This window comes from Protobothrops mucrosquamatus, unplaced genomic scaffold (assembly GCF_001527695.2).
Source record: "Protobothrops mucrosquamatus isolate PMUCROS unplaced genomic scaffold, P.Mucros_1.0 scaffold413, whole genome shotgun sequence".
Taxonomy (NCBI): Eukaryota; Metazoa; Chordata; class Lepidosauria; order Squamata; family Viperidae; genus Protobothrops; species Protobothrops mucrosquamatus.
Window position 1 is genome coordinate 477052 of NW_015386742.1, and position 18786 is coordinate 495837.

The following is an 18786-nucleotide window of genomic DNA, read 5'->3' on the forward strand; positions in this document are numbered from 1 at the left end:
GCTATACCCATATACTTCAGAAGGCAGGCAGAGTTTGTGAATGCCTCTTTTCTACCATGGTCATCTTTCCTGCAGCCCTATAATCACTACTTCAGATGCCACTAATACTAATATTCCTATTTGTCCACCTACTAGTAACCATAATCCATATTCATGAATCTTTTCACAAAATATTATCTTCCTTAACTTCTACATTATTTCTCAACATTTGTTATTCTTAACTCTCTTACATCTGTATCCCATGAAGCTTTATAGCTGAATGCCCATTCTCCAAGTTTCTAAAGGTTGATTTTGCACAGAATAGCAATGTGTCTGCAAAACCCAAATATTTGGAATCTGTTATCTGCCTTTAATGAGGGAAAATTCTCCAAAACTGCAGTATTACTGTTAAGATTTGCATCTGTTTTGAACAAAAGATTGGAAATAAGTGTGTGTGTATACATAAATTATAAAGATATAATTACTTGATCAAGGTTGGAGAGGCTATTTGGATCCTGGCTAAGTCCTTGATATTGTCCCCTGAGTCGATCTCCAGCAGCTATCTTTCTGAACTTTTTTAGGTCTACAACATAAAGCGCACTAAGGACAGAGAAAGAACAGCTGTTAGATTCACTTGTATCTGAATTATACACTAAATAAGTAAAATGCAAAATAAATTCAGACTGGAATTTATTTATAACATTCAAAATAAATGTACTAATTACTCTCAGACTAAATAGTCAGAGGTATTTGGGATGCAAACTTATCACCTAATATGATATTTTCTTCCAGCCAAATGGCTTGCCCAGTATCCTGACTTCCAGAATCGGTAGCCATCCATCTCTCTGCGGCTTTCACAGAACGGTGTATAACCATAAGGTGCTCCATCCAAGTTGAAATCTCTTAAGTCCTTTAGGTCTGTACGCACAATCTAAAGAAAAAATAGTTCAGTTTAGAATTTTAGATATTACGTAGGAAACATAGAATTTGGATCTCAATCTATTCACTTTCCTCTTAATTAAACATGATCTATGGCAACAATACTTTCCCAACCATTCTCAAAAGCTATACCCCAAATATATGGACTTTTATGGGAAAGGGTATGTCCAAAATACTATTATATGTTCCCAAACTTGGAGCTGCCTTCAGGAGAGGAATAAGGAGCCGTGTCCATTATCTCCACTTGTAGTCTATATACTATAAGTAGTAAAACAAAAGCCAGCTTGAACCCATAGCATGGTACGTATTTTAATCAACTGGTTTAGTTTAATACATTTTAATTAAAAAAAAGTATATTAAGAAGGCCTGTAGATTGAGGTGAAGCCAAGTGACAGATACCAGTTGGAATGAGTTCACATCAGTTCTTACTAGAGATCACAAACATTTAAAATGTTTAGTCCGATAGCAACTGTTGTTTAACCTCCTACGATCATTTGAGAGCTTGCTTGCAAATGTAGAGATTTTCATATCACCACTCCTTTCCTTACAGTTTTCTGCAACTATCATGCAGAACAATACAGATGAAAAAAAGTTGTTCATCACACAGTAAACTATATGCTGATTTTTAGTATTTGTTTTCTGAGAAAGATTCTAAAATTAATGAAGGCAACCAAGTTCCAAGTTTTATAGAGAGAAAATAATAAGATTCCAATCATAAGTCCAGGATATGACATACAACTTTCATGGAAATAGGCGGGAGATTACAGTATATCCATTCATTTTGCTAGATACATCAAACATGGTGCCATTCTTTGGCTTGTATCAAATATGAGAATTTGGTGGGTCTTTCCTTAGCACTGTCTCCTAAAAGGTGGTGCTAAAAGGGAATATTATTCCACTGATCTGTTAGGATTTCCCTAAGAATCCTAACAGATACTCTCGTTATCTGGGAACAGTCATCTTGTCAGGTCTTACCATTTTCTTGTCATTAAGAAGGCTGTGGAAATCATTAATGTCAGAAGCCACAATAATCAATCAGAAGTGGCTTATGGCAAGCATACTGTTAATGAGTAGACAATCTAATAAAAGGATTTGAGTTTTGCAGCTTTGGTAATTTGCTACCAATCAGGAAGAATCAAGTGGCCCTATAGTGGATCATCTTTTATTTGTGGCTAGTCCTAGAGCTGGTCATAGCCAGCAATACCTTAATCGCCAACCAGATTAGGAGCTGTGTTACATGTAGAGCTATGCTAAAAAGTTTTGGAAACTGAAGTTATTGTGAAAAGTGGCAACCAGATTGCTTTCTGATTTGTGCTTTTGCTTAATTATGATTCTAGAATCAATTGCACTGGTTGCCATTATGCTTCCAAGCATGTATCCAAGAGGTATCTTATAAAGCCTTAAAAATTCTGGATCCTGGACCTCAATTCTCACGGGAGTCTGTTTTGGATACACTTCTCAATGTCCCACCATCAACAATGGCGAATTTATGAGGACAGCATCTAAACTGTGAAATACTCTCTTTAAAGAGATTAGAAATGTAGTTCCTTTCTTTAGATTTAAATGCACTATTAAATCATTTTATCCCATTTAATTTTCAAGGGGTTTTACATTATCGGCTATTTTTTTACCTATGAATATTTCAAGGTTTGTAAATTATTTTTAACATTTAAAATACAAGTTGTAGGGGGCCCTAGCTGAAAAAGATACCTTGGACATTCTTTTTAAAATAAGTAACATTTGAATCTTCAAAAGCGCTTACCTGGTCAGCATCTACAAAAAGGAATTTATCAACAGCGAGGGGGAAAAGCACATCCAGAAAAAGAATTTTGTAACCCCAGATAATACGTTGCTTCTCTGTTTGCTGGTGAAGCCAGCGTGGCCACTTGTACTGGACAAACTCATACTGGAAATTGTACTTTTTAGCCATATATGGGATGAATTCCTGGAACAAAATAATAGTTACTGTCCTAACAGCTTTTAATACAAATTACAAAAAAACCCAGAAAGGACATGTTACATTATTCTTAACAAAGCCAGAAACAGTATTTGGTTATGAAAAATATTCAAGGCTAATGGTAAATATGCAAGGGAGAAAAGCAGGAATCTTCACATTTTGCCTAGATCTCATAACCAACGGTTTAATTTTCTTGCACTCCTACATGTCTTATAAGCAAAGATTTATGTGGGGAAATATATTATAAGAAGATGAAATTAAGAGATATTGGTATATTGTCGTTTCTACCATCTAGCAAAGAGGATTTTTAACTAGAAACAAAACAACAACAACCATGAATAGAGTTACAGAATACACTGGAGAGAGAGAAGGAGAGAATTTCTGCAATTAAATATTATAGAATAGAATAGAATAGAATAGAATAGAATAGAATAGAATAGAATAGAATCTGGAAGGGACTTTGAAGGTCTTCTAGTCCAGCCCCCTGCTCAAGCATGAGAACCTATACCATCTCAGACAAGTGACTGTCTAGCTCTAGCCTCTTCTTAAAAATCTCCAGTGATGGAGCGCCCACGATTTCTGGAGGCAAGCTGTTCCACTGGTTAATTGTCCTCACTGTCAGGAAGTTTCTCCTTTATTCCAGGTTGTTTCTCTCTTTGTTCAGATTCCAACCATTGTTTCTTGTCCTGCCCTCTGGTCCTTTGGAGAACAATTTGATGCCCTCTTCTTTGTGGCAGCCCCTCAAATACTGGAACACTGCTATCATGTCTCCCCTATTTCTTCTTTTCTTTAGACTAGCCAGAACCAAGTTTTGCAGCCATTCTTCATATGTTTTAGTCTCCAGGCCTTTGATCATCTTAGTTGCTCTTCTTTGGATTTTTTCCAGACTTTCAACATCTTTTTTGTGATATGGTGACCAAAATTGGCTGCAGTATTCCAGGTGTGATCTTACTAGGGTTTTATAAAGCGGTACTAATACTTCGCATGAACTTGATTCTATGCCTCTGTTTATACAACCCAGGATTGTATTAGCTTTTTTGGCTGCTGCTGAATACTGCTGGCTCATAGTCAAGTGATCATCCACTAGGACTCCAAGGTCCCTCTCACAGTTATTGTTTTTAAACCAGGTCTCGCCTAATCTGTACTTGTACCTTTGATTTTTCCTGCCTAAATGTAGGACTTTGCTTTTCTCCACACTGAAACTCATTTTGTTGGATAGGGCCCATTGTTCAACTTTCTCAAGATCTTTTTGGATCCTGAGTTTGTCTTCTGCGATGTTGGCTACTCCTGCCAGTTTGGTGTCATCTACAAATTTGATGAGATCCCCTTCAATTCCCTCATCTAAGTCATTATGAAGACATTGAAAAGTATTGGGACCTTGTGGTACCCCACTGCTTACTTCTCTCCATGTGGATATAATGGCATTGAGGACTTCTTGTTGAGTACTGTTTGCCAGCCAGTTACAGATCCATCTGGTGGTGATGTTGTATATTCCACCTTTTTCTAGCTTACCAAGGAGTAGATTGTAGTCTACTTTATCAAATGCCTTACTGAAGTCTAAGTATACTACGGCCACAGCATTTTGCTGGTCATAATCAAATCAGTGAAATAGTTTCTTACTTTATTCTAACCAAACCGTACTAGACAAAAATTGTTTGGGCACGACCAATGATCAATATTGAAACAAACGAAGATCAACAAATGTCTACAAAAAAAATAATAGAAAAGATCCTAGAAGGGTCTATGACTACAAATTGATTAACCAGACATCAAAGGACCCAGGCAAAAAGCCCCCTTTCTTGAAGATGGGAACCACATTAGCCGTTTTCCAATCCTCAGGTACTTCCCTGGTGCTCCAGGATTTATTAAAGCTATGGTGCATGCTTCTGAGATAACATCTGCCAGCTCCTTCAGAACTCTGGGATGTAGTCTGTCGGGTCCTGGTGATTTATATTCGTCAAGGTCGGCTAGGTGTTCTTTTACCATTTTTAATTTTTGTTTCTAGTTTGTCTTTTGCAGTGGTTTTTTTGGTATGTTGGGCTATGGTTTCTTTTTGTGCAAATACTGATGCAAAGAATGAGTTGAGCAGCTCTGCTTTCTCCCTGTTGCCTGTTATTTCCTTGCCATCTTCTCTTTTTAGGGGATTTAGTTTCCTTGACTTTTTTCTTGTTAATATGTTGGAAGAAACTTTTTTATTATCCTTGATTTCTGTTGCAAGTCTTTGTTCGTTCTGAGCCTTTGCTTTCCTGACTTCATCTTTGCATTTTCTGACTGTCTGCTGATAATTGGCCATAGTTATGTGCCCCTCTTTCCATTTTTTGTATTTGTCCTTTTTGTCTTTCAGTTTGTCAGAGAGATCTTTATGCAGCCATGCTGATTTCTTCTTGAATTTCTTGTTTTTCTTTTTCAGTGGTATTGTGTTGGTCTGGGCTTTTATGATCGCATTTTTCAGGGTTTCCCAAGCTTCTTGGGTTGTTTTCCCCTTTAGGATTTTCATCCATTTGAAATATGGTAGAGAAACTACTTTTGGCTTGTGTGGAAGATATTCACACATATATAGTATATATAGGTATAGATCTGAGAACTTGCTTACAAGATATATGTATGTGTGTGTATGTATGTATGCATGTGTGTGTATGTGTGTGTGTGTGTATGCATATTATTTAATATATGTATGAAATCTGACACATTTTCCACCTTTGTCAATGTACTCCTGGCACAAGAATGTGTAATGATTCTAAAATGTAATTTATTTTCCAGTTTGAGGAAAGTGAATAATGGACTAGATTTTCTTACATTATTTGATATTCAGTGTGGAAAAATGGCTAGGAATATGCTTGTAGTTCTAGCAATAAATGAGTCACATCCTAAATTATACACATATCTCCAGACTAATTGCATTCTAGCTAGCGATATTCTTTAGCCAAGATTCCCTGCAACCTGGATCCAAAATCTTACTCCCCCCTCCCAGCCATTGTAACTACCTGATATCAAACCGAAATAATTAAATAAGAACAGGTCGTGAAAGTGTGGGAAAATAAAAGGACGGGGATCTGGTTGTTTAGAAAAACAATGAGAAATAGCCATGAAAAGAAAATACAGAACATGTGATGCAGACAACAAGCACATGGAAAGGAAAAAGAAACCAGGGCCAGTAGGAGCTTAGAAAAAGAGATTGCTTGAAATGCAGAGAATTTGTTTTTCTGTGGATTGAATGTTCTGTTTAAGCAAAAGCAGAAGCATCTCTGCTTTTTAAGCAAGTTATTTATGGTTGAGCTCACTATTTTGCCTGTTTTGGACAGTTCTGTTTGTCCATATTACAACCCTGTTGTGTGACTTAGTTTCTTTCCAGGTGCAATTCAAGATGCTGATTATTAGCCTTAAAGCCCTGTCTGGGATGGGACCAAATTATCTGAGGCATTGTCTCTCCCTATTCCACCAGGCTGGATAGGATGGGCACACTCCAGGTACCTTCTCTCAAATGTTTTCATCTAGTGCGATCCAGGAAATGCACCTTCTCAATAGTGGCCCTGCTCTAAGGAACACTCCCCCCTCCCAGATCCACCAGATCTTGAAAAGCTGGCTGTCTCAGAAGTATTGGGACAGGGTGAGGATGGAGCCCAATGGTGATATTTTTTTCTCTACTGAGGTTTAAAGTTTATGTGATTTTGTTTGTGATTTTATTGCTTTTTTACTATTGTTGTGAACCACCTAAGTTATGGTTTGGAAGATGGGCAACCGTATGTTATTATTAAATAAATAAATGTAACTAACATTCTTAAAAATATAAAGAAGATTTTTTTTCTTATAACAAACCTTAACTGTGGGCGATAAGTAATTCTTCAGAAACCAGAACTTCACTGAAGTCTCTGTGTGCTTCAGCACAGACAACATCATTATGCTGTTAAAAGAAATAAAAATAAAAATCTAGAACTAATTTAAACCTTTATGTCTTACTTTTCTCCCATTTTGCAACTGTAATTAAAAACTTATGAAAAATCTTAACAAATCAACTATCTTAGAGAGCACTGGAAGGAGATAAAACTAGTTTTGTACTTTAAAAAGTATAGTTAATTGCTTTAAGATGTTCTTAAACAAAGGGCTGTAAAGAATAAAAACAAATCAGATTGTAGGATTTCCCATTAGCACCAATATATCAGAAGCTGAATGAGAATATATAAAATGATCTACTCAATGTAGCACTCCACCTGATGTGCCTGATCTGTAGGTGGTTACATTATATTTTAGAATTGTCATTTTTCTGATTGGTTAAAATGATTCTGGATAATTTAAGAACAGGTATAGGCTGAAAATAGATAGGGATCTCTGATAGCTTTCTGGGTACTCTCTAACAGATTGGTATGAATTTCTGATTTCCCATTAATTAATACTGCTGAAAAAGACGGTGCAAATACGAAGGCAAGAAAACTTTTAAGTAATGTATTAAATAGGTTCATATTTCTGGCTTGGTGAGCATGTAGTCAGTACCAAGCCTAGAATATTGAGTCTTTACTGACACCTCTTGGTTTCTACGACTAGGTGTTCTGGATTTCTACAAATGCATAATTGACAAATGGGGGTAGGTTTTTTTTTTAAAGAGTAACAGCTAATTTAAAATACATCATTAAAAGATTGTGATAATAGTTTTTTAAAAATCTAGACTATCTTACTTGCTTTATTTGAAAAATTCAGAAAGATTTTTACTCTTTGAGTCAGATATCAACTGTTTTAAAGCTTTATGAAATTCCACTGAAGGTCCATTAGAGATGTACATCAATACTTATGTATGTAAAAAATGAACAGTGGGTGAAGACTCTCATCACTTCCTAACAAAAGCTCACAAGTGCAGAATCAATGTCTTATACTCTAAAATAAATCCTCATTCAAGTGTAAGCACACCACTGTTAAATCAATAAAGAGCATAGCTTTAGTACTGAGGAAACAGGAAAAGTCAATGTAGATATGGATCATACTGAAAAAAACAACATTATGATATTGGTGTTTCAATACTTAAAAGGATGCCATAGGGAAAATTGGGAGAAGCAATTTTCAACTGCCACTGAGCTGAAATAATGGATATATGCTATAGATATACAGGTTTCATTTAAATATAAGGAAAAAGTTTCTGATGGTAAGATCTGTACAACTATCTTTCGATGGATGCTGTGGATTTTTTCCTCTGGACCTTTTTAGAAACAGGTTGTCCCTTCCAACTCTACAATGGTATGCATCTATAATTGTAACATTTTTCTCTTATTTACTAGAAGGAATTTTGTGTACAATAAACCCCAAAACCTAATGAATGAAGAAAATATAAATTCCTGCAAATATCATATATATATTTGAGTAAAGCCTTCGTTCGAGACCTACCGAAGAAATCTCTCATATAGATGCCCTGATGCCACTGAAAAGATATTAATCACATCTTCCTTATCCTGTTTCACTTCTTCTTTCTTCTGGCCTCCTGTAAACCCCCTAAAACAAACAAACAAACAAACAAACAAACAAAAAAGAACCTTCTTCAACGCTCCATTTTAAAAAAAAGGTTTCTTTCATGTTATGTCATTCTATGAACTAATAATCATTATTGCAGATAGTGATAGTATGGCTTTAATAGAAACATATTAATAATATAAGCTCATTCCAAATATTCTTAAAATTATGTTGTAAGGAATTAGGTTCAGGAAATTCAACAGATAATGAAGGACTTGCAAGTATATTTACCATTTCAGAGATTCCCAAAATCCAGACTCATTTTCATTAGTACCATCACTAAGTAAATCTTCATTTAGCATATCTGGCTTTTTCTGAACCTACAAAGACAGAATACAATAGAGGAGAATATAATGTGCTGAGGATTGAACTGTTGGGTTCTTAGTGATCTATGAGCTTCTTTTTCTCCTTGCAGAAACATCTGTTAATGAAATGTCATTAAAAAACTAAAAGAAAATTAAACTCAGAGAACACAAAGAACCTGAAAAAGAGAAAATAGTAAATTAGCTTAAGTATGTTTAAACAAAACTGCAACATTGTTGCAGTTAACAATGTTAACATTGTTAACATTATTTTTTAACTAAATTACAAATTATACCAGAATAATAAAAATATTTTTTTGAAATATATAAGGAAAATCTTATTGAAAATAGTACTTTACCATCCTTTTCAAACTCACCTTCACTTTAATAATTTTGCTTTTAAAATTGTTGATAACAACGACAACATCACTGGCATCTGGAGGAGAATCTGTCTCATCATGACTAAAAATTAATTACATTTAAAATATTAGCTTAGTAATCACTATTTTGCTGCCACTTTTCTCTGCTTTGTCAAAAAGTGGTTTTACTTTTATGTTCCCCAAATTCTATTTCAGAATCATATTAATCCAACTATGGATATATACCGTCATATAAACTTTTATGTATGAAACAAAAAACCTGACTATTACAAATGTAAAAGTTTCAAAATTCAAATGATCTTGCTCAAAATATTTCAAAATCTTGAGAAAGAAACATTCTTATTTTGAATTCAGGATAGTTGTTTAAAGCTTGAAATTCAGCTTTAAATCTCAGGGCTGTTTCAATCTCAGGACACTCCTGGAATAGTTGGGACATCACAACACTTCCAGTGAGTGAGGAACAGCTGTTCTAAACTGAAAGGAGGAGGGCATGTTAAGTTCAGAAGTTTTCAAATTCAAAACTGTCCAATGATTTAATTAGAGAAGTGAAATGAAGCCAACCTGACTTCATAAGACCACCTAGGTTCTTCTAATGTAGTGCCACTTCTCTGAAACTGTCTCCCTAGGGCAGGGGTAGGCAACCTTGGCTCTTTTCTGACTCATGGACTTCAACTCCCAGAATTCCTGAGCCAGCATAGCTGGCTCAGGAATTCTGGGAGTTGAAGTCCATGAGTCAGAAAAGAGCCAAGGTTGCCTACCCCTGCCCTAGGGAGATCAGGCTAGTTATCTCTTTGCTGGACCTTCAAAAAACATTTGAAGACCGAGCTGCTTCCAAGATCCTTTCCCTGATTTGTGGTGGGATTTTGTAAGTGGATGTTTTTTTTCTATAAAGAAAATGTCTATTTAAAACTGTTGTTAACTCTTGCTAACAAGACTTGTTTTTTATCTGGTAGCATACAAATACTGAATGTTAAATAAATAACCCAATGCCATCTTGATGGAATGGCTATATCCTATAGAGTTTAGAAACAAACAAACAAGTAGAATCATGATTTTTACCAACCTACCTATAAATTTTGTAAATATCATCAGACCTTCCCTTTCTGAGCCTCAGGAACCAGGAACCAGGATTGGCTTTTAACTGAAAATATCCCTAAAAAGGAGAAAGGGAAAAGGAAAAGAAACACTTTAGTTGACCTCAGGCAATTTACTAAGTATCAAACTTTGATGCNTATATTAATGGCTGTGTCATATTTAAAATCTTTAAAAATTTTTAAAAATTATTCCCTATTTAAAATTCACCCTAGGTCAGTCCCGCTTGTTGAAAAAGCCATGTCTTGAGGGCGCGGCGGAAGGTTAGGAGATCCGGAATCGTCCGGATCTCGGGGGGTAGCTCGTTCCAGAGGGTGGGGGCACCCACAGAGAAGGCCCAACCAAGCAAATAAAATTGTTGTATTTTTTATTATTTTTATTATTAGTTATATATTGATGTTCCAGTCACTTCAGGAAGATGGTGGGCTGTAAATACTTTTAAGAAATAATACCAAATGCATATACCAACTGGACACCTATCAGCTGCTAGACTCAATCATGAATCCTAACACACTTATTTTATAGATAGATGTTATCCATTCAGTCGTGTCTGACTCTTGGCAATTCTATAGACAAGGTCTATTCACATCTTCCAATCTTGCACTGCTTTGAGTTGTTCTATGCTCTGGCTGGGTGCCAGCTTTGATAGTGACCCCCCACCATGTTCTTTGGCAGCCTGCTTTCCTTTTACCACTAACTCTTCCAAATACAATTGCTTTTTCCAGTGAATTTATAGATACTTATTCAAATATGAAGCCTTTCATTCCCAAGAAAGTATCAGTTATTCTCACCCAGATTAAAAAAAAAAAACACCAAAGGATGCTGGTTGTGTTAATTTACTATTTTGAATTGTATTTTGTTATTAGATTATTTTTCTCTATACTATGACTGCAAACTGCTTTTTTAAAAAATCAGTTTCAAAAAATCGTAAATTGCCTAATAATGCTTAATGCTTAATTCAACCTAGCCTGTAGTTTGTTTATGTTTCTGGCTGAGCAAAAGCCACAATAAGAACTTTTGTGAAAGTCAAGAGGCATGGGATTTTGTTTTCTCTTTACATGATTAATTCTCTAGAAATAAAAAAAATGGCATATCTGTTTGCATACAAGATATAAGGTGAACTACTGGATATTCTGAATATTGGATTCCAGAAAATGCCTTGCTTGCTTTTATAAAACGGTCTGTCATATGCATGGCCAATTAAACATTTACAAATCTATTCCATATAGCATTCTACTTAACTTCAGTAAGACGGTCAGTCACTTACTAAATTGGCCATGACAATGGTGTCAACAACAACAGGGTTTGTTGATGTTCCAAGAGTGAACTGAAGACCTCTGGGAGGCTGCCCTGTAGTGATATCATAACAGTGCCCTTCCAGAAGGAGGTGTTCTAATTCATACTCGGCTGCCACTACGCTCTCCACCTGTGTTGAAAGAAATAACCACTAGTTTAGCATTCAAAAGCTTAAATAATTAAAAACAACGATCTGCATTAAGAAGCTACAGCTGAAGTTGGAAAAGTATGATAAAATAATTCTATCTTACAATTTTAGATAATGCGGTATTCCAGCCTTGATAGCTGCAGCTAGGAAGACTACTCTTCTGTTAGATTTGTACCCAGAAATATGTATCCCAAATATTCACAACTCAGCATTGCAAGAAAATGTCTACCACTAAGAGAGGTACAGATACTTTTATTTATTTTATATGACACCCAGCAACTTTAACGTCACATATGCTATGTTCTGTTGTACAGTTTTTTTTCCATTCTAGATTCTGCAACCATCTTACTAAGACAGCCTTACACAAGTATGTACTTTTCAGAGATACTGGAACTTACAATACCTCAAATTCCCAGCAAGTGGGATTAATAATTATGCCAGGTAAAAAATTTTGGAACTTGCAATGCCAATTCATTTGGGGAGTACAAAGCTGGAATAATTGTTCTGGAAAATGCTCCAAGAGACCCTACCTACACAGGTAGTTTTCGCTGAATGATCAGTCACAAGGCACTTGAAAACTGGCTCACAATTATGATGGCCGCAGCACTCCGCAATCATGTGATCTCCATTTCCTGCCTACATTGTAGGCTTCCGACAAGAAAAGTTAATGTGGAACTGGCAGGAGGTCATAAATGGAGATCATGTGACAGCAAGATACTGCAACCATGCAGGATTTGATTAACAATTGTGCCAGCCATAACTGCTGTCATAAATGGGCACAATCACATAATATCGACTTTACAACTGACTTGCTTAACAATGGAATTGCTGGTCCCAATTACCATTGTTAAGTTTATTTAACAATTAACATTCATAGTTTGCCAGCTTCACGTTTCTTCTTGCTATTTAACATCACAGCATTAAAAACAACAACACATAAGTACTTTCAAAATCATGCGATAAGAAACGTACTACTTTCAGAATGGGAGAAAATTAAATATAAAATATATATGAAAATACCTGAGTGGCTTTCAACAATGGAAGCATTTGCTTATCCAAATCTGATTAATTATGACAAACTGGTTAGTTATGAAGACATTTTAGACAAAGAGGAAAAACTTAAGGACAGGCAAACTTTACAACTACAAGGTATTGACTTGACATGGTGGTCCTACTTGCAAATTCAAACAAGATACGAAAAAGATATAAAATCAACAGGTTTTTACAAAGAACAGACCCCATTAGATAAAATTTTGTTAAAAACAGATGAGAATTTGATTAGAAAACTCTATAAATTTCTTTTAAACTGGAAGATGGAAGAAGAACAAGTGAAAGAAACAATGATAGTATGGGCAAAGAACTTTGGATATTCTATAGATTTGGAAGACTGTCAAAAACTTTGGGATAAAAATATTAAGCTTACAAAAGCGGTAGCATATAAGAAAACTTATATATATAGATGGCATATGACACCAGTTCGCTTAGCGAAAATATTTAAAAATGTTTCGGATATCTGCTGGAAATGTAAACAACAGCCAGGCACTTATTACCATGCCTGGTGGATATGCCCTATCGCTAAGAAATATTGGTTTAAGATCCATAGATGGTTGGAAAAGATAATGAAACTACAGATAGAATTTAAACCGGAATTGTTTTTGTTAGGAATATTAAGACTTAATTATGGTAAAGAGAATGACTACTTGATATTGCACGTTTTAACTGCTGCAAGGATAGTATTGGCCCAATTTTGGAAAAATGAGACTTTACCATCTGACCAGACTATAATTACCAAAATTTTAGAGTGTGCAGAAATGGATAGACTAACATTAGAAATGAAAGAAAAAGATGATTCAATTTATTTTAGAACTTGGAAAAAATTTTATCAATGGTTAGAGACACGTTAGAACTTGAAGGATCCAATATTTTAGAATAGATGACTGATTTTTAATCGAGTTCTAACTAACATTTTGATGATATGATTATTTTTCCTGATTTACTGATTTTCATTTGTTACTTTTGATTGTTAGGATTTTTTTTTGAGATTTTATTAGTTGTGTTTACTTAATAGATCAACGTATTTGTTTACTAATTGTTTTTAATATGTTACAGTCCAAGGTTCGCTTAAAATGGTTGAATATGATATTTACTCATTATTATGATCCGGACGGTAGCTTGTTTGTTGAAATATGTGATTGTACCTATCCTTATTTTACCCTAACTCCTTATTTCCTTCCCCTCCCCTTTTCCTTCCACCCCTCCCTTTACCATACCTGTATTGTTCCTATTTTTACTCATCTATATAAACTTAATAACATTTTGTTAAAAAAACAACAATAACTGATTGAAAAGCCTATTCTATAATAGAAAAATCAAACTCCTTGAAACAAAAATCAGCATATATTATTGGAAGATAAAAGCAAATAAATTATAGGCATCTTAACCTCCAAATCATCATGACTGCAGTACAGATTTTAATCTTCAGTTAGTTGACTAATAGGTTTTAGCTGCAAGCTTTATTTTCCAAANACAAACAAGTAGAATCATGATTTTTACCAACCTACCTATAAATTTTGTAAATATCATCAGACCTTCCCTTTCTGAGCCTCAGGAACCAGGAACCAGGATTGGCTTTTAACTGAAAATATCCCTAAAAAGGAGAAAGGGAAAAGGAAAAGAAACACTTTAGTTGACCTCAGGCAATTTACTAAGTATCAAACTTTGATGCGTAATTCAGCTGGATTTTGCTTGGCAAGTTGTGTGTGTATGTGTGCCTTTGAGTCAGTTTTTGACTTCTGGATACTAGTTCCTGCAGTTTCTTTGGCAAGATTCCTCTCAAGTGGTTTGCCATTGCCTCCTTCCGAGGGCTGAAAATGACTGGCTCAAGGTCAACCAGCTGGCTTTGTGCCTAATATTTCCCAGTTTCTAGCCTGGTACCTTAACCACTACACCAAAATTCACAGGTTACAAATTTTTAATTATTCATTACACAGAAAATACTATGTCCTTAATAAATGATTATCAACCTCTGATGTCTAAAATGTCCTATTGATAAACTTTAATTAGACCTTAGACATACATATTTTTCAGTATGTATTTAACATAAGTAACATATTGTTAATACCTGATAATAAAATATAATCTGAAACCAACACAAGAAAAAATATTAGAAAAGAATTACAGGATTTTCATAAAATGTTAAGGATCATTTTAAAAGTTACATGAATTACGAATATTATCCTATTAAGATGACCAGTTGAGAACATATATATATATATTTATAGCTCACTTTTTTCTTATCCTATTAACCTCTTTATACTGGATCATTCCTACCATCAGGGCTTTTTTTGTCATAGAACGCCCAGAACGGAGTTCCGGCACCTTTTTTGGATGGAACCTTGTAGGGTAGGCAAGGCGGGTTGTATGACGTGTGTGAGTTCTGGCATTTTTTATTCTTTTTTTACAAAAAAAGCACTGCCTACCATATTAACATTAAAATTATAATTTGTAATGCAAGTTGGCATTCTTATTTGATAAGACATAATACAACCAAGCAAATAAAATTGTTGTATTTTTTATTATTTTTATTATTAGTTATATATTGATGTTCCAGTCACTTCAGGAAGATGGTGGGCTGTAAATACTTTTAAGAAATAATACCAAATGCATATACCAACTGGATACCTATCAGCTGCTAGACTCAATCATGAATCCTAACACACTTATTTTATAGATAGAAGATGTTATCCATTCAGTCGTGTCTGACTCTTGGCAATTCTATAGACAAGGTCTATTCACATCTTCCAATCTTGCACTGCTTTGAGTTGTTCTATGCTCTGGCTGGTGCCAGCTTTGATAGTGACCCCCCCACCATGTTCTTTGGCAGCCTGCTTTCCTTTTACCACTAACTCTTCCAAACACAATTGCTTTTTCCAGTGAATTTATAGATACTTATTCAAATATGAAGCCTTTCATTCCCAAGATCTCAAGAAAGTATCAGTTATTCTCACCCAGACTTTAAAAAAAACACACCAAAGGATGCTGGTTGTGTTAATTTACTATTTTGAATTGTATTTTGTTATTAGATTATTTTTCTCTATACTATGACTGCAAACTGCTTTTTTAAAAAATCAGTTTCAAAAAATCGTAAATTGCCTAATAATGCTTAATGCTTAATTCAACCTAGCCTGTAGTTTGTTTATGTTTCTGGCTGAGCAAAAGCCACAATAAGAACTTTTGTGAAAGTCAAGAGGCATGGGATTTTTTTTTCTCTTTACATGATTAATTCTCTAGAAATAAAAAAAAATGGCATATCTGTTTGCATACAAGATATAAGGTGAACTATTGGATATTCTGAATATTGGATTCCAGAAAATGCCTTGCTTGCTTTTAGAAAACGGTCTGTCATATGCATGGCCAATTAAACATTTACAAATCTATTCCATATAGCATTCTACTTAACTTCAGTAAGACGGTCAGTCACTTACTAAATTGGCCATGACAATGGTGTCAACAACAACAGGGTTTGTTGATGTTCCAAGAGTGAACTGAAGACCTCTGGGAGGCTGCCCTGTAGTGATATCATAACAGTGCCCTTCCAGAAGGAGGTGTTCTAATTCATACTCGGCTGCCACTACGCTCTCCACCTGTGTTGAAAGAAATAACCACTAGTTTAGCATTCAAAAGCTTAAATAATTAAAAACAACGATCTGCATCAAGAAGCTACAGCTGAAGTTGGAAAAGTACGATAAAATAATTCTATCTTACAATTTTAGATAATGCGGTATTCCAGCCTTGATAGCTGCAGCTAGGAAGACTACTCTTCTGTTAGATTTGCACCCAGAAATATGTACCCCAAATATTCACAACTCAGCATTGCAAGAAAATGTCTACCACTAAGAGAGGTACAGATATTTTTATTTATTTTATATGACACCCAGCTCACCTGGAGGCAACTCTAATGTCACATATGCTATGTTCTGTTGTACAGTTTTTTTTCCATTCTAGATTCTGCAACCATCTTACTAAGACAGCCTTACACAAGTATGTACTTTTCAGAGATACTGGAGCTTACAATACCTCAAATTCCCAGCAAGTGGGATTAATAATTATGCCAGGTAAAAAATTTTGGAACTTGCAATTCCAATTCATTTGGGGAGTACAAAGCTGGAATAATTGTTCTGGAAAATGCTCCAAGAGACCCTACCTACAGAGGTAGTTTTCGCTGAATGATCAGTCACAAGGCACTTGAAAACCGTCTCACAATTATGATGGCTGCAGCACTCCGCAATCATGTGATCTCCATTTCCTGCCTACATTGTAGGCTTCCAACAAGAAAAGTTAATGTGGAACTGGCAGGAGGTCATAAATGGAGATCATGTGACAGCGAGATACTGCAACCATGCAGGATTTGATTAACAATTGTGCCAGCCATAACTGCTGTCATAAATGGGCACAATCACGTGATATCGACTTTACAACTGACTTGCTTAACAATGGAATTGCTGATCCCAATTACCATTGTTAAGTTTATTTAACAATTAGCATTCATAGTTTGCCAGCTTCACGTTTCTTCTTGCTATTTAACATCACAGCATTAAAAACAACAACACATAAGTACTTTCAAAATCATGCGATAAGAAACGTACTACTTTCAGAATGGGAGAAAATTAAATATAAAATATATATGAAAATACCTGAGTGGCTTTCAACAATGGAAGCATTTGCTTATCCAAATCTGATTAATTATGACAAACTGGTTAGTTATGAAGACATTTTAGACAAAGAGGAAAAACTTAAGGACAGGCAAACTTTACAACTACAAGGTATTGACTTGACATGGTGGTCCTACTTGCAAATTCAAACAAGATACGAAAAAGGTATAAAATCAACAGTTTTTTACAAAGAACAGACCCCATTAGATAAAATTTTGTTAAAAACAGATGAGAATTTGATTAGAAAACTCTATAAATTTCTTTTAAACTGGAAGATGGAAGAAGAACAAGTGAAAGAAACAATGATAGTATGGGCAAAGAACTTTGGATATTCTATAGATTTGGAAGACTGGCAAAAACTTTGGGATAAAAATATTAAGCTTACAAAAGCGGTAGCATATAAGAAAACTTATATATATAGATGGCATATGACACCAGTTCGCTTAGCGAAAATGTTTAAAAATGTTTCGGATATCTGCTGGAAATGTAAACAACAGCCAAGCACTTATTACCATGCCTGGTGGATATGCCCTATCGCTAAGAAATATTGGTCTAAGATCCATAGATGGTTGGAAAAGATGATGAAACTACAGATAGAATTTAAACCGGAATTGTTTTTGTTAGGAATATTAAGACCTAATTATGGTAAAGAGAATGACTACTTGATATTGCACGTTTTAACTGCTGCAAGGATAGTATTGGCCCAATTTTGGAAAAATGAGACTTTACCATCTGACCAGACTATAATTACCAAAATTTTAGAGTGTGCAGAAATGGATAGACTAACATTAGAAATGAAAGAAAAAGATGATTCAATTTATTTTAGAACTTGGGAAAAAATTTATCAATGGTTAGAGACACGTTAGAACTTGAAGGATCCAATATTTTAGAATAGATGACTGATTTTTAATCGAGTTCTAACTAACATTTTGATGATATGATTATTTTTCCTGATTTACTGATTTTCATTTGTTACTTTTGATTGTTAGGATTTTTTTTGAGATTTTATTAGTTGTGTTTACTTAATAGATCAACGTATTTGTTTACTAATTGTTTTTAATATGTTACAGTCTAAGCTTCGCTTAAAATGGTTGAATATGATATTTACTCATTATTATGATCCGGACGGTAGCTTGTTTGTTGAAATATGTGATTGTACCTATCCTTATTTTACCCTAACTCCTTATTTCCTTCCCCTCCCCTTTTCCTTCCACCCCTCCCTTTACCATACCTGTATTGTTCCTATTTTTACTTATCTATATAAACTTAATAAAATTTTGTTAAAACAACAACAACAATAACTGATTGAAAAGCCTATTCTATAATAGAAAAATCAAACTCCTTGAAACAAAAATCAGCATATATTATTGGAAGATAAAAGCAAATAAATTATAGGCATCTTAACCTCCAAATCATCATGACTGCAGTACAGATTTTAATCTTCAGTTAGTTGACTAATAGGTTTTAGCTGCAAGCTTTATTTTCCAAA

General features: G+C 34.7%; 1 protein-coding gene across 1 annotated transcript in view; it reads right to left on the reverse strand.

Moving 5' to 3' along the window:
• The window catches only part of UGGT1 (UDP-glucose glycoprotein glucosyltransferase 1), a 68978-nt gene that overhangs the window by 16623 nt on the left and 33569 nt on the right, over positions 1 to 18786 (reverse strand). Inside the window, exons 28-36 of the mRNA XM_029284182.1 lie at positions 16071 to 16229; positions 14148 to 14233; positions 9048 to 9132; positions 8600 to 8688; positions 8246 to 8350; positions 6692 to 6776; positions 2681 to 2863; positions 750 to 910; positions 465 to 579 (exon numbers count right to left, since the gene is read on the reverse strand). Of these exons, the coding sequence (XP_029140015.1) occupies positions 465 to 579; positions 750 to 910; positions 2681 to 2863; positions 6692 to 6776; positions 8246 to 8350; positions 8600 to 8688; positions 9048 to 9132; positions 14148 to 14233; positions 16071 to 16229 (1068 nt within the window). The remainder of the gene's footprint in view (positions 1 to 464; positions 580 to 749; positions 911 to 2680; positions 2864 to 6691; positions 6777 to 8245; positions 8351 to 8599; positions 8689 to 9047; positions 9133 to 14147; positions 14234 to 16070; positions 16230 to 18786) is intronic.